General features: G+C 31.2%; 1 protein-coding gene across 1 annotated transcript; it reads right to left on the bottom strand.

Annotated features, from left to right (window-relative positions):
* Positions 1–13,590: 13,590 nt before the first annotated feature.
* Positions 13,591–15,355, bottom strand: LOC106310830 (aspartic proteinase A3). Its single transcript, XM_013748055.1, has 5 exons — positions 14,988–15,355; positions 14,286–14,773; positions 14,062–14,190; positions 13,905–13,981; positions 13,591–13,818 (listed from the first exon to the last, which is right to left on the bottom strand). The coding sequence occupies exons 1-5, from the start codon at positions 15,316–15,318 to the stop codon at positions 13,722–13,724; spliced, it is 1,122 nt and encodes a 373-aa protein (XP_013603509.1). The 5' UTR covers positions 15,319–15,355; the 3' UTR covers positions 13,591–13,721.
* Positions 15,356–15,937: the final 582 nt, after the last annotated feature.

Genomic DNA, 15,937 nt, shown 5'->3' with positions numbered 1-15,937 from the left:
TGCAAGTGATGGTGAGTTTGGTTTGATTCTGGTCCAAGGGAAGTCATTAGACTATATATAGATAATTTTTGCTTCCGGAATTATACCGGGAGCCCCTTATACTATACATGATTGAAATGACATAACGAGAGAAAAAGGTTGAAGAAAGAACCACAATCAACAAAATATTCTCTCGTTTTCGATTCTCAAGAAGTTCATATTAATTAATTATTATTGGAAGAAAGAATCTAAATACATTGTAAATGGAATTATACTATCAAGACCGCGAAAGAGCCATATTTTCGTTTAGATAAGCCTTTTCGTTTAATAAACTCGCGTCAGCAGCTGCGATTCAAAAAAACAACTATGATCACGGCAAATGCATCACAGTCACGGCAAATCAGATTTTCTTTTTTCAGCCGCTACAGTAATTAATAACTGCCACATGCGACGCTGGAATTCACAGTGGCAGCGGCAACTCTTTTTTTTGTCTTCGATCGTTTCTTGGCGACTGACGCCAGTTTCGAAATCAATAAAGTTACTTCGGTTGTAGGTTTATTTATTGCCGCGACGCTGGTCGTGGCGTTTATAAAAAGAACATTGCTATAGTAAGCTGTAGAAGATGCTGCCTCTCTACGTTTCGGATTATTCGACCGACAAGAAAAGAGAACTCATCAAATATATATACTCTCCAAACAATCGCATAATAGTATATGATTACTTGATACTTAATTATGGACGGTCATGTCATTATGTGCTTATTAGTCTAATGGTTTCAGGCATAAATGATAAGAATGATTCTAATAATGAACATTTAATTTATCAATAGCTATGCCAAAAAAGAAACTGAAAGCATTCAGCCCTAAGACTTATAGACTATGAAGAAGTGATTAGACATGGACCCGGCTTGCTTTTCTTTGTCTCTTAGATTTTCTGAAATGTCTTTCTATTTATACTTTTTCCAATACTAAAATATTTATGTAATAATATCCAAGGAAATTAATGAGTATATGCGGAGAAATGAAAAGGTGCTTGAAAGCTGTTTAATATTCCACCAAGGCAAGAACAAGATAAGCCACGTATCACACACCCATTGACACACATTGAAAGAATTTACACGTTTATTCTTCTTTGAATGCTTTTGCATGCGCGAAAAAAAACAAAGTTGTTTTCCTTGTTTTTTTTTTTTTTTTTGCTAAAAGTTGTTGCATATAATATAAAAGTGGCAAAAGCATACATAATTATGATTATTAGGTAGTTCTAGAGGGGAAAGTTAGTAAAATCATTATGAGGCCCATATGGATCATGACCTTGAGAAGAGTAGTCCAACGGGAATCTTGGCCTTCACGAGTTTTGCTCAGCTGTAAGAGAAAGCCCATAATGAATTATGGCCCAGTGGAGTTCGTCAATGCCATTCTACGGGGTAACGGAATGGTCTCAAGTAAGCGAGAACCAAAGTTGCATGCACGCACTTGATTCACTCGGATCAGATTCACGCAGCGAGGATAGTCTGTTTTTGATGGTGGAAGAGATGGTTGAGAGGATTGCTTCCTGTGACTTGAAGTGAGATCGGTGGAGTATTACGCTCACGCCAAATTTCGTGAATCAGAGTTTGCCAAGCTAGAATTGTGAGATATCACAGTCGATTGTCTCCTGTGTAACCGCTCAGAGCATGCAAGTTATCATCCCAATCGTCTGAGGTAATAGCAAATCGGAGTTTCGAGGCAAGGTTTCTCCAGATTCCAGAGGAGAAGGAGCAGCAGAAGAAGAGGTGGTTCCTGCTTTCTGAAAGTAGATTACACAAAAGGCAGAGAGGGTCTGTCTGCAAACCCCATGACAATAACCTATTACGAATAGGGCATCTGTTGAGCACAAACATCCAAGTAAGGATCTTTAATTTTGGGATTCCTTTTTTCAGCCAAACCACTTGGTGCCAAGGAACCTTTGGCTTTGATTCCCTCATGGAGTTGTAGACTTTAGCTGACACAAATTTGTTGTTCGATATAGGTGCAGAACCCACGTTGGTCCATTCCGGTGTGTCCTCATGATCTGAGAGAGTTATGGTTGATAGAAAGACTTGAACTTGCTCATCTCCTGTGATCTTGCCGGCCCTATTGCCCAAGAGTCTCCAACCCACAGCGATGCTAGTGATGAAGAGAGGGGGATACCGTAGTGTCTCGGTCCATTATGACCATAGAATTTCGAAGGGCCGCGCTGGGTTTTATTAACATAGCCAATCATGTTTTGTTGGGGGTAAATGAGTTTTATCGTCGAAGTTCTATCATATATTCTTAATATATAAATTTATGCACAAAACTATAGGATATACTATTATTTTGTGGGAGATTTAATATAAACTAGCAAGTTATAGATGTTGCTTGAAATATATTTCAGAACAAACATCACGCCAAACCGAAGTTTTCTAAAAAAAATTTGGAACAATTTTAATTAGCTTGCTGATCGATATTTATACAAAAAATAATCATATTTATACAAAACAATAATTATATATATATCTATGATGTGTAACTGCAGTACTCATATACTATACATAAAATTGTGACGCACCGACCGTTCACGGTTAATGAACTTTCCACACATGTTTATTCGGTTCGTGGATTCCATCCCATTTAATGGAAGGTGCGTTAATTTTTTCAAGGCTTGAAAATTATGTTATTGAATTTACAATCACCACAAGATTTTCTCGTGTTTTGGCTTCATTCACACGATATTAGAAATCATTTTCTAGTACATCCATCATTCCACTACTCCAACTCAAACACACTTAATTCTGGAGTTTCAAACGAATGTATGACAAAAAAAGTAAGTGCACTTTGGTGACATAGGTACTCAAATCAATTTTCTTAAACCTTTTCTATATAGTACAAACTGGGATGTTATAATTCACCTACTCGCAAATAATGCAACGTCTTCGTTATCCATGTCAGTATATGTCCACTTGTAACTCTCCAACCGTCCACGGCTAATGGGCCTTCCACTTCCGCTCACTCAGCACATGGACTTCATTCCATTCGACATGTGGTGCGTTAATTTTTTGGAGGCTCACTTATTTACTATCCATGCAATCACCATATGATATTTTTCCGTGATTTGGCTTCACTTGCACAATATCGCAAATGAATTCTTGATAGGTCACCCACCCTTACACTACTATAGCCCAAGCACACTCAAGTCTGAGGTTCTAAACAAATGTGCGCCTGAAAAAGAAAGCGCACTTTGGTGACGTAAGTAGTCAAATCAATTATGTTAAACCTTTTCATATACCACAAACCATAATTTTACACTTTTCATATCCTGTTTTTTTTGTCTCAGGTTTTATCCTTCTTAGATATGCACATATTCTTTTTCTAGAGGACTCAATCTCTATTTTCTTTAAAGTGGAGTTAACAGATTGCTTGAAGTAGAGTATCCTTGATTAAAAGGAAGATGTGGTGATGGATTGATCTTTTGCTGATTACAATATGGATTTAGTAGAGTGGGCATCTTCAATGAAGGTGGTCCGATAAAAAAATCTTCATGGAATCATCCAAGTTTTTCCAACAGCTTTATAATCTGAAGATTGAAGGAGGTTACGATATAAGCAGTGGTTGGGCAAAAATTAGGAGAATGGATATGCAAGTGATTATGTGAGATGGATTGATGCGCTTGCGTCCTATTCCGAACCGGTAATCTCAGTTCCGGTGAAGGTCGGTGGAGGTCTATGGTGAAAGCTCTGGCGGTGATCCAATCTCCTAGCTCGTGACATGTTGAAGCTTGAATAACAAGTTCTAGACACGTTTTGTGTTTCTAGACATTATTATCTCTCTGGAAGCACTGTAGCCTACTGGTTAAGGTTTAAAGGCTTATACATCTAAGTTTGGGATTCGATTTCCAAACTATGCAATTTCTTGCAGATTATATGATGCGAAGCTTAATGGAGGTTTCATAGTACTATAAGCAGAGCCGTTCGTTATAGTTTTCTGCTGCGGAGAGAACATGTCCATCGAAAATGTTGCATATGCAGAATCGTCCGTCGATCCAAGTGTTTCAGAGAGAGCCTCCCTTATTTGTAGAACTGCTCATCAGTATCACATATGTTATAGGTAGTTGATCATCATATGTAATAGAGTTAGAGATTATATAATGATATATTATTTTACACAATATTAAAAAGGACAATTCTCTCAAATAGTCATTTTTTAGTTTTTGTAACAAAAATAGTCTTAAAAATGATTAAAATAGCCCTCAAAAAAGAAAATGACCAAAATAACCTCTTTTTATTTTGAAATTTTTAATATTTATTTTTATCTTTTAAATTTTGAAAATGTATCTCCAAAACTCCACCTCTTAACTCTAAACCTAAGTTTAGAGAAACCCTAAATCTATTTTTACCCATTAATAAAGTTTATTTAGGTCATTTTTTTCGATTATTTTTGTGACAAAAACTTAAAAATGGCTATCCTAAAAAATTTCTCTTTAAAAAAAAGTTACAAGGTTTATTTTGGGTTTCAATTTGAGCAAATTTTGTATTAGGCTTTTAATCACTTGTATCCAATTTGGCTTTGGGCCATTTAATGTAAAAGGTTGACAAAAAAAGAGAGAGTTACAAAAACGCATGTTTATGTTATGAATATCTTTTCGTGTATTATACGATAACAACGTTATATGTAAATATATTGCAAAACATATAATTATAAGTATATATTCTCTATGTTTTAAAATACTCCCTCCGTTTCTAAAAGATCCATGCTTTTGAAAAAAAAATTGTTTCAGAAAAATACATTTTTCATATTTTCAATGCATAAATTAAATGTAAATTGTAAACTTCAAAAAACATAATTGTATTTACTAAAATTCTATTGGTGAAAACTTGTGGGAAATAGTTGATTACGGAAAATAATGTATTGGTAACTAAAATTTGATATATTTTCTTAATAAGTGTGAAAATTCTAAAATATAGATTTTTTTTTCAAAAACAGAGGGAGTAAGATTTTTTATTTTGTTTCAAAATAAGTGTCATTCTACAATCCCAATATAGTTTTATATATTAAATCTACTTTTTATCCTTTTGATTAACCAATAGTTTTTAATTTAAATTATTCTTATTTAATTAATCATACATTAAATAAATATATATTATTCAATTGTATAAATTTCTTAATCTCCATGAAAAATGTTAAATTAACACTTATTTAGAAAAAAAGAGAATAGTAAATAACGTAAATATGAAAAGATGACCTGCATAATTTTTTTTTATTGCAAGATGTTCTTAACTTTGGACTTTCGATTACAAAATATGATGGGCTAAAACGTGCCAAACATTTATAATATTAATATAGTTAAGGGGATGATTGTTTGTGGTTATAGTTGTTTTACACAACCAAAATTTAGCCTAGAACTATATATGTCAACCAATCTAGTTTTTTTTTTCTTAAAAAAACTCACAGCAAAAAAAATCTCTGAAAAATCAAGATATGTCTATAGAGAACTTTATTTGCAGAGCAAAAAATAAGTGTTTTAAAAAGCTACAACAATGAAAGTTATAGCAAATAAATCTACAGATTAAATTCTACAGCAAAAAGTATAAAACAGCCCTTACCAATCATCCCTTAAATATCACATATAAAGTTTGATGCTTTGATATATTTGTAACTTAAATATAAAATTTGTATGATATATGGCAGAGATTTTCCATGCACACCAATAACTATCCTTTAACCACGCGTTAGTGGTCCAGTGGTGGTACTCAACCTGGGAAGTCATGGGTTCGAGCCCCGCTGGCGGATGTTGCTCTTGAAGGCCTTCGGGCCCGATACGGACACTTCCAACTACGCTGGCCACTGGTGGGATTTACATGGGGTGATCACCAGCCCTCGTGGATGCCTTCGGCGGGCTCCGGCAGGCCCTTAATGGTTCAGATTCATCCGGACGGTTTTTAGGTGCTAGTTGGATCCCCATGGGGCATTCAGATACCACGATTATCAAAAAAAAAAAAAAAAATAACTATCCTTTTAATCTATTACCATATTTGATCTCTCTATATTTCAAAAATAATAGCACCTTAATGGTACGACTCTCACATATATCAAAGAAATATTCATACATTAGATGATAAATCGCGCGTATACGCGGAGTGAATTTTTATAATAATTTTTGTTTATTAAATTGTTTTAATATTTTGCAACACTGCAATCTTTATTGGTTACAAAATGACGAATAAAAATATTGGTCTTTTAAATATATCATCGTTGTCGAAGAGTTAACGTATTACATCTCATTTTATGTATATTTAAGATTTCATATTCACAAGAAAATTAAGTTTTGCGACTGACACAAATCACCAAAACCAAATAGGCAACATCGATTTTATAATGACGAAAATGGATTAGGTTTTTTACTCTCGATTTGTTTACTATTGACACTCCATAAGTGATTTTATTTTCTACCGCTATAGAATTCTGCATTTGTTCTCGTCTTTGTTTCATTGATATGTGTTTAGTTTCTTTTTTTAATTTCTCTTACGAATTCGGTGAATTACATAAGTGTCAAATAAAAAAATGGACATCTGTAAAAATTAGTTTCACTCCATATACATATCTAAGAATCAAAATTTTGAAAAAAAATCACCGGTAAACTATATTAACAGGTTAGTGATCAAATCTAATATATCAAGTTGCTATAGAATATATAAGTGGAGACTCGGAATATAAATGTATGCTAGTATATGTTTACCAACTCGGTCTAAAAATCATTTAATTAGAACAACAAAACAAATTACTTATTTCACCAGTTCAGATAATATATGAATCCGAACGGGTAATATCCAAACCCAAATGGATATCCGAAGAGTACCAAACATAAGTATATTTAATCCTATATTTCTAGTTTACTTCTTTCATTTTATTCAAAATATTTATATTAATGATGCTTATTGCTCAAAATTAGATAATATACATATAATTATAGACAAAATCATTTGCTACTCACTTAAATACATACAAGCTCTTGTTTCCTGCATTAACAAAAGTTGCATCTAAAATTTCAAAACAACAACATTAGTGTCTTTCGATTTTTAAATTTTATCTCCAAAACTATTAATAGTTTAATCTTTTAGAAATTAGAAAATCAGTTAAGTTAAAATATATTTTAAATACAAAAAACTCAAACAATGAATAATTTATTTATTTATTTTTTCTTCAAAATTTAACTATTCGAATCCGAACCATAATATCCGAACCCAAACATAAAATACCCAAACGTGATCTGAAGTGTAGAAATACCTGAACGAGTTCTATACCTTTATACTGAAATATGCGATACGAACCCGAGTATCCGAACACCCATCCCTATGACATATGAGCATTTGTATCTTGCTTGAACAAAAAAAAAGTTAAACCATTCATCACAAAATTTTCAATGTGGAAATTTTACCATTTTTAGTAATTTATAGTCGTTTTAAAAAATTCAAAATATAACATATACGAAAAAATTATTTTTTATTATATGCTTAATGTGATTGTTTAATTTCTTTTAATATTATAAAATTAAACAAAAAATAGAGAGGTTAGAATTTTAATCAAATATGTATTATTCATAATCATTAATTGTCATATATATGTTAACCATATTAGGTAATTCCGTAGCTTTTATTTAAGGGAAAAAATATTCTTTTGTCCACTTTTAATTAATTTGATAGTTAGTTTAATAAAAAAGTATAGTATATTTTATATGAACCAACATATTTTTCTAACAATTGTAAGAATCATTTTCGTGATGACACTTGGCTATGAAAACATGTTCTAATGCTCCAAAATTAATATATACGGGATACACATGAATTTCATCTTTCCGTAACATTTAGTATCATTTTTCAAAAAATAACGTTTAGAATCATTTTTTTTGTCAAACCAAGCATTTTTTTACTTCAACCAAAAGGTTCTTACACAACATTAACACCATTAAAGCGTTCAAGACCTGAACTAGCCAAAGCATCAGCTTGACGATTTTCAAGACGAGGAATAAAATGAAAAGATAAAGGACAGAAGAGAGTGGCAAGGTTCCTAATATCATGTAAAACACCTGCAATCTCATTCACTTCCAGCTCTGAACGCAGAGCAGATACGAGGACTTGCGAGTCCGAGAATAGTTGTAGACTTCGAAGGTTGAGGTCTTTTGCTTTTGAGAGGGCTTCACGAATGGCCAGAGCTTCCGCCATTAAGGCCGAGCAGACAAAAGGTTGATTAGTAGAGCCCCGACAGAGCACTTCACCTGTCTCGTTCTTTATGATCCACCCCATACCTCCAATACGTTTAGAATCATTTAAACCTGTATTCACTGGTATGTTACCAAAAATTGTATGTACGATTATGCATAGCACAACAGATTGTCTTATATCACAAACTATGCATAATGTTGTGCTAGCTAATAATCAAATTAATATTTCTATATATTTAAATTTACTCAAAAGTTTTATGTATTAAAACTTGTTATAGTAAACGTCAGCATGGTTTAGTTTAGCTCGTAAAGAGTTCATTAGTAGTTGTTACATCAACTAAGGTTTATATGACTTATTTTCATTTTATCGTCTAAAAGACGTCCAGTGAAAAAAATGTGCATTTTATTTAATGGAATTTCATATTTATTTGTTCATATTAGTTTATTTGGGAGGTTATAATTTGTTCAAAACATCATATCAATCTTATAACATCCAATCATTTCGCTTTATTTTATATTATGAATACGACTGGTTTAAATATAAGCTGGATCAATAGCTACCTGTAATTAATCTAGCTAAGAAAGGATAGTTATAAAAGCCTGCTGAGAATGGATGAAGAAGTGATACATCATCATAATAGCAGTAGTGTAAATAAAACTCTCCAAATTGCGTTCTCTGTTAATAAGAAAGGAATACAATATGAAAATGTGACTTGTTAAGACTATTAAATTATTTTTAAAACCCCTTGACCCGGAAGACGAAGACAAACGTTAATGGTTTCGCTCTATGAGAACGAAACATAATAGAAGTCCTCCGCTCTTCGTTTCCAAATACTCTCACCATTTCACTCGAATTTCTTGTGATATTTTGTACTTTGATAACCAGCTCCCATCTTAGTCTAACCTATATATAACTACAATATATGTATTATGATGTTTTACGAATCTGCAGCAATGTCACTTCTTTCCGCGAAGACGGTTGGCGAAGATAGTTTTATAAGTTTAAAATTCTTTCACAGCTTTCCTGTTAAGATGGGTCTGTTGTTAAGAATGCCTATTTCTTTTTAACAACAAGCACATATGAATTACATGAACCAGAACTACTCTCTTTCATCATCAAATTCGCATCGGCTCACAAATCATTTTTAGCATGAATATGACGTATATGGTACGTATCATTTGCTAGCAAAACTAAGCAAATGGAAGCATTTAAATCTGCAATGTTGTTTCAACCTTGGACCCTACAAATGACTCATTTTGATGTAGATTGATAGATGCAGGTTGTCACAAAACGATCTACTAAACTAAACCCTCATGCATCATATAATACAAAACAGAAAGAAATCATATAATATATATCTACTCCTCTTGTTTTATTTTTGTAACTATATATATATAGTTATATTTCAGAGGATCTATTAATCTGTTATTCATCATCTTTGTGACAACCTGCATCTATTTTTACTACCTTTGGATTTTTTCAGGTTAGATACCTGTTATTCATCAAATGTAAGATAAATGTGCAACCTCTGATGCTGTAACATAAAAAATGGACAAAGAAAATCTTAATCTAAGCTAATTTGGTTGTCATTATTAGTTAAGAAACGAAATGAATGATGAATAGAAAATTTTAGAATATTAAATCTACGAGTAACAAAGATCTTGATGGCAAGAAATACATTCACAAGCTATCAGATCAAAAGGTTTCTATTTTAATAACAAACCTCACATATTTGCTTTTGTCCAAAGGGGGAACATCACTTTTTAAGGATCACGACAGCGAATACTAAAAAAAAGAGTGGTATAATATGTAGATTATTAAAAATTATATACATGTGAAAATTGCTCGTGTGAGGCTTTAATAATTTTTGAGCAAAATTTAATTTTATCACTTACAGTACTCGTATGCCTTATAATATTTCTCTAAAAATACTCGCAAGCACATGCATCATGCAAAAATATATTACAGGTTATAATACGTAAAATTGATGGATGGTATAGCACTTTTAAAATGATACTATCTAGGTCCCACACATCTAATGAATTACGTAAGATGTATATAGACGAAGATAGAGGTGGATACGGTCAGACGGATTGAATATCCGAATTTTTGGACGTAGTTGTGATCAGATATGTTTCGTTATAATAATCAACTAGATTAAACTCTGCGTCTTGTATTATATATATAATTTTTTTTATATATAATATGTTTTTATGTATTATAAAATAATAAATATATATTGAATAATTAAAATCAGTAACTACTACATATATAATTAAACTATTACATATATAATTAAACTAGTGTAAGCATATAAATTAATTTTATTAATCAAACAACATTTTTTTATTTGATAGGATATATAATTAAATTTAAAAAAATATTAACATACATAGTATATTTTTAATATTAATATCTATTAAATGATGATTTTTGCTCATATGATTTTTTGATCATTTTTATTTTTTATAGCAAAATATTTAAATTACTGATAACAAAATTTTTATTGAGGAATTAATAGTTTTAGTAATTTATAAAATTTTTTCTAAATTAAGTTGTCAATGTTTGTTCAAAACTTTTATCAAAAAAATGGTTCAAAGTAAATTTCAAAATTAAAATATTTTTATATATTATATAGTATATAGTTTTATTTAAAACGATATATATATATATATATCTTTCAATCTTAATAGTTAATTAAATTAGATACTTATATGATTTTGTAATCATTTGTATTTTTTCATAACAAAAAACTTTAAACCATATATCACAAAATTTGAATGTGAGACTTTTAACATTTTTAGTAATTTATAGTCGTTTTCAAAAATTCAAAATATAACATATACCAAAATTCAAAATTTTATTATATGGTTAATGTGGTTGTTTAATTTATTTTAAGATTTTAATATTAAACAAATATGATAGAAGATACACTAATTTTTATCAAATATTATTGAAAATTATTAAGTGTCATATATACTTTAGCCACATTAGGAAATTTCATAACTTTTATATAATAAAATAATAAAGAACATTAATAGTTAATTTATTTTAACTTATATGTATATTTTTAAAATATGTAGATATATATAATAGATTGGATCGGATATATGTTCCTAAAAATTTAAGTATTTGTAATTTGCTTTGTTTCTGGTGAATATTGCATCTTAAAAGATTTATGACAAAGCTGAACATAAAAAAACAAAAGTTTTCGTGACCGAAACAGAAAGGTTTATATGAAATGTTATAGACGAGGCACTAGTACTAGTACACGAACATGCAAACGTTTATTTTAGATACCAAAAAACTATGCATACATTAGATTAACTCGTCAAAGAAAACAATTAGCAACGCATATAATGCCATTAGATGCAAAAAAAGGTATTGGCCAATGTCAAACAAAAGAATGCGCATTTGGAGGACAGAAAACGCGGTTTTTTCTATCATTGCTTAAAATGTTTTTTTAACCATGAGAGGGGCCATACAGCAACAAAACGGTTGTGCCTTATACCATGTACAATGTGAAACGCATCTTAATGTATTTCCGTATAGCTACTCTTATGGACTAAAGTATTCTTCAATCTCCTTTCTTCCGATATTTTTCGTTTATAAAATTGATTTTAGAACACAAAAATGCTTTTGAATTATTATCTTTCGATTCTTCGATCAAAAGGGAAGTGCCTAACAACACCCCACCACCACCAAATATACTTTTTGTTATCTGATAGTACCAATATGACATTCATGCTCGGCACAAATAATATTTGGTCCCTATGCTGAATTTAAATTTTGTTTCCAGAATTTGGTTATATTATTTATGAATTCGAAAACTAGAATCTTAATGTTTTGTAACAAATTAAGACCTAAACTAGAATACTAGAATCTTTATTGTATAAGAAAATTGGACATGTTAACACTTCGTCTAAACTGGCACTAAGTAAATAGGCTACTTTTTATGAAAATGGTTTGTCCTTTGTCACATAGTCTTTGTTGAAGGTTCAGTCATACTAGTTAATTTTAATTTTATCCAACAATATAATGTTATTTACGAGAATATTTTGATTTGCTCAATTTTCCTTTAAAAACATTAAAATAAAATAAATTTGATTGTCTTATACTAACTTCGTTTGTTTTTACTATTTCACGCCCTATATGTCACATTGACCGCCATAACTCCTACATTGCCAAATTTATTCATTTTGTGTCTTATTTCTCATTTCTTATTAATGTTTACCGGTTCTTCTTTCATCGTGTTGATAGATTTGCAATTACCAAAATCTCTTACTAATAATAAAAAAATACTTTACACAAATATAATTATAAAGAAAAACACAAATATGATTACAAAAGAAAACAGAAATATTAAAATTAAATTTAAAAAAAGATATAAAACAAAAAAATATATCCGTTTTTTAAAAAAATTGGTCAGAATTTCGTAAATCCCTTAAAAACATTGAACATGGTGGGCCTTTAACCTACTTTTCATTTCTTTATGACTGGGTTTTTAAGGAAAGATATTCAGATCTAAGACTTTCTCTGCTCAGACGACAACCTTAAAACGAAACAAACTGAATTATTTTTGTAACCCACCTTTAAAACACTCAGGGTCTCGTCGTATTGTTAATTATTAAGGCTTGACTTTGGGAAAAGTTTGATCGGATGCTTCGATAAAAACAAACTTGTCTTCATCGATGATTTATGTATATTAAAAATGGGTTTAAATAGAAAAGTATGATTTGCGTCAAATTATAGCTTGGACATAACAATGCCAAGGGATGTTTGGTGAAAGGTTACGTAATCATCCTTGGACGTTATAATGGAATGTAAAATTTATCTTATTCATCAATCAAGATAGATAGAGTATTTATACAACATAAGCAATGTAAACCAACTAGGAATATGAATATATTAGATTAGTCCAAATACCTAAGTTGTAAAAATATATCTTTGTAGTGTTATTTTCCTTCAAGCTAGGCATTCGGAAAGTAAATATTGAATTGTTAGAGTTCATAGTGGCTTTGTAGCTAAGTCTCAGATTAACTATTTGTATAAATATGCTCAGATGTAATTAGCTTGTCATGAACAGCATTTCGTATTGTGTGTCAACATGATTTGCACGTTTATGAAATACTGTTTTTTTTAGCTATATGGATATAGCGGATTTACCGTCACAGAACATATGCATAGATTGGTCATGAGTAAAACCTAACTGAAGAAGAAGACGCCTAAGCCATTTGAGTTCACATATCATTCGTGACATTGACTTGTATTCGGTTTCAACGGGATTTATTCATGTTCACTTATGTATTTTACCTTGTAACTTTTAGTCAATGAAATGAATTTTCGAGTTAAAAAAAGAAGATGATAGATAATTCATTCAAAACAATGAACAAAAAAGATAGATGATCGGGTCATCTTCATAAAGTTTAATATAACTTAACTAAGCGTCATTAACACGAGAAACAACAAACCGAATTAAGTATTATTATTTTTTATAGTGTTTCTTTTTCTTCTTTTGTCTCCACGCTTATGGTGCTGCGCTAGCAAACCCGATCTTTGGCTTATTGAAATCTTGAATATCGAAGACCGTATGGTAAGCTTCCATGAAAGCTATACCCAAAACCCTAAATTCAAATCCAAATCCAATGATTAATTTATAACTCACAGAATCAGTTAGAGAAATATTGAGTTCAACAACGTTACAACCTACCATGTGTTACTGTCAGATTGCTCCAAACGAAGGTCGCATCGTTTTGCTCCCCTTCTATCTAAGTATTCGTATGCGTACTTCAAAAAAATAATATATATATATCAAGAAAATGGCGAGATATAAAAACAACTAAAAGTATAGAGAATTAGGATCTTACATTGTTTCGAGTGATGGAAAAACTCTTTCCTCCAATTACGAAGGAGATCACCGGCAACGTTTTAACCTTGTAGCATGCAATCTGTTTTTGAGTTGTGTTAACTGCTGCATAGATCTTCATGATTTCGTCCTACACATCACAGAAACAGAATTTAACATACGATATTTTTTTTTTTTGAAACACTGAAGTACTGTATATAAGAGCTAAAACTTAATTTATCCTACCTTTGGACCAAAAATGTCTGTCGTCCCAGCATCCACAAATGCAAAGCATTGTGGAGCACAAGCTTTCATATCTTCTCCATTAACGGAAATTTGAGACATTGAAATGTTCCAAAAGCCTTTCCCCGACAGTACAGGAACATAGAAATGTTTGCCAAGGAAGTGTCTTTCGTTGAGTCCACCAAAAATGATCTGACCAGCGTCTGCTCCAGGTCCCTTTCGAGGAGTCATCAGTATAGAGAAAATATGTTGGGTTATTAATTTTTTATTCACCAGATTCTCCAACACTGAGACAGTTCCAGCAAACTTCAGAGATGGCAATCCCAGTCCTAGTATTCCATCGAATTTGACCTTTTTCATGTGAAGATCTGGTTTAAACCCTACAAAGAAGTCTTGCGCCTCAAGAATAATCCCACCGAGAATGAGATTATCTTGGGATAGGGTACCTTTCAGTGCACCCACTGTATATGTAATATCTACGTTTATTTTTCCTGTAAAACGAGAGACTGATGATTAGTTGAAGACGAGATAGAGAAAAACTAATTTAGGGTTGAATGACTAATCGATTCTGTAAAGTAAAGACGAGAGAAAAACTGTGGATTGGCAAATGGCAACATATAAGATAAAAGAAAACATATATTAAATAGGGGAAAAAAACATATATTAAAATAAAAAAATATCATCTCCAGAGTAAAGGAATGATACGTTTATGTTTATCGGTATTGTCATATTTCGCAGTGTACGTCTTTGATCCTTCGGTGTTGAACTTTGGGTGTGGATAGACAGTATCAGTAGGCCACTTCGTAGAAGGAATCCAAAAATTAGAACTTCCAGTGTCGAATACTACATTAAACTTTTGTGGTGGAGTACCAACACTAACTTCCCCATAATATATCACATCATCAAAGTTTGTCAAACTCACCACTCCTTCGTTAATATTCTTTTTTTTTATTGTCAAACTCACAGAACCATTCGAGATTTGTAAGTCACAAATGATTATTGTTACTATCACGAAAAAACTCTTTAAAGTAAACATTTATGTGGACAAGTTTTCTAGAGAGAATATTGAAAAGAATCGGTGATGAATAATGAAAAGAAGAGATATGTCAATATTTATAGGCAACAAGTCTTGTAATTCTTTAGTAGGTAGATAAATATATAGAATACTATAAGAAGTAGAGCTCATATATAGCTGTAACAACTAGTATTAAATTCCCCTTGTGATCGAATAAAAAAAGACTTTTTCTTGGGTTCACTCCCTAGGGTGAACCTTTAGGTTCACCAACCAATAGAAAGTTGTCATTTTAGATCTAGTATCTTTTAATTAAGAAAACAAAATAACTTTCCAAATTATATTATGCTTTTAAAATAAAAAATAAAAAATTAAGTAAATAAAAATAACAATAGTTCTAAAAAAATATTGTTTAGAAAAAATATTTATTTTTAAGATTTAGAGTTTAGTGTTTAAGATTTATAATTTAGAATTTATCCAAATGTTTAGTGTTTTTCCAAGGGTTTAGGGTTTAGGGTTTACCCAAGGGTTTAGAGTTTACCCAAGGGTTTAAGGTTTTCCCAAGGGTTTAGGGTTTAGGATTAGAGTTTAGGGTTTAGTGTTTTGTTGACAACATGTTTAGTGTTTTTCCAAGGGTTTAGGG

This window comes from Brassica oleracea, chromosome C8 (genome assembly GCF_000695525.1).
Source record: "Brassica oleracea var. oleracea cultivar TO1000 chromosome C8, BOL, whole genome shotgun sequence".
Classification (NCBI taxonomy): domain Eukaryota; kingdom Viridiplantae; phylum Streptophyta; class Magnoliopsida; order Brassicales; family Brassicaceae; genus Brassica; species Brassica oleracea.
Note: the sequence above shows the minus strand (reverse complement) of the source record. Positions and strands in the feature narration are given on the sequence as shown.

Bases quoted from the DNA above. Each gene is read 5' to 3' on its own strand.
- LOC106310830 (XM_013748055.1), bottom strand. From the start codon at position 15,318: ATGTTTACTTTAAAGAGTTTTTTCGTGATAGTAACAATAATCATTTGT. The intron at 13,982-14,061 runs GTAAGATCCTAA...ATTTTTTTGAAG, and splicing joins TTTCCATCACTCGAAACAAT to TACGCATACGAATACTTAGA. The intron at 13,819-13,904 runs GTAGGTTGTAAC...ATTTGAATTTAG, and splicing joins CAATCTGACAGTAACACATG to GGTTTTGGGTATAGCTTTCA.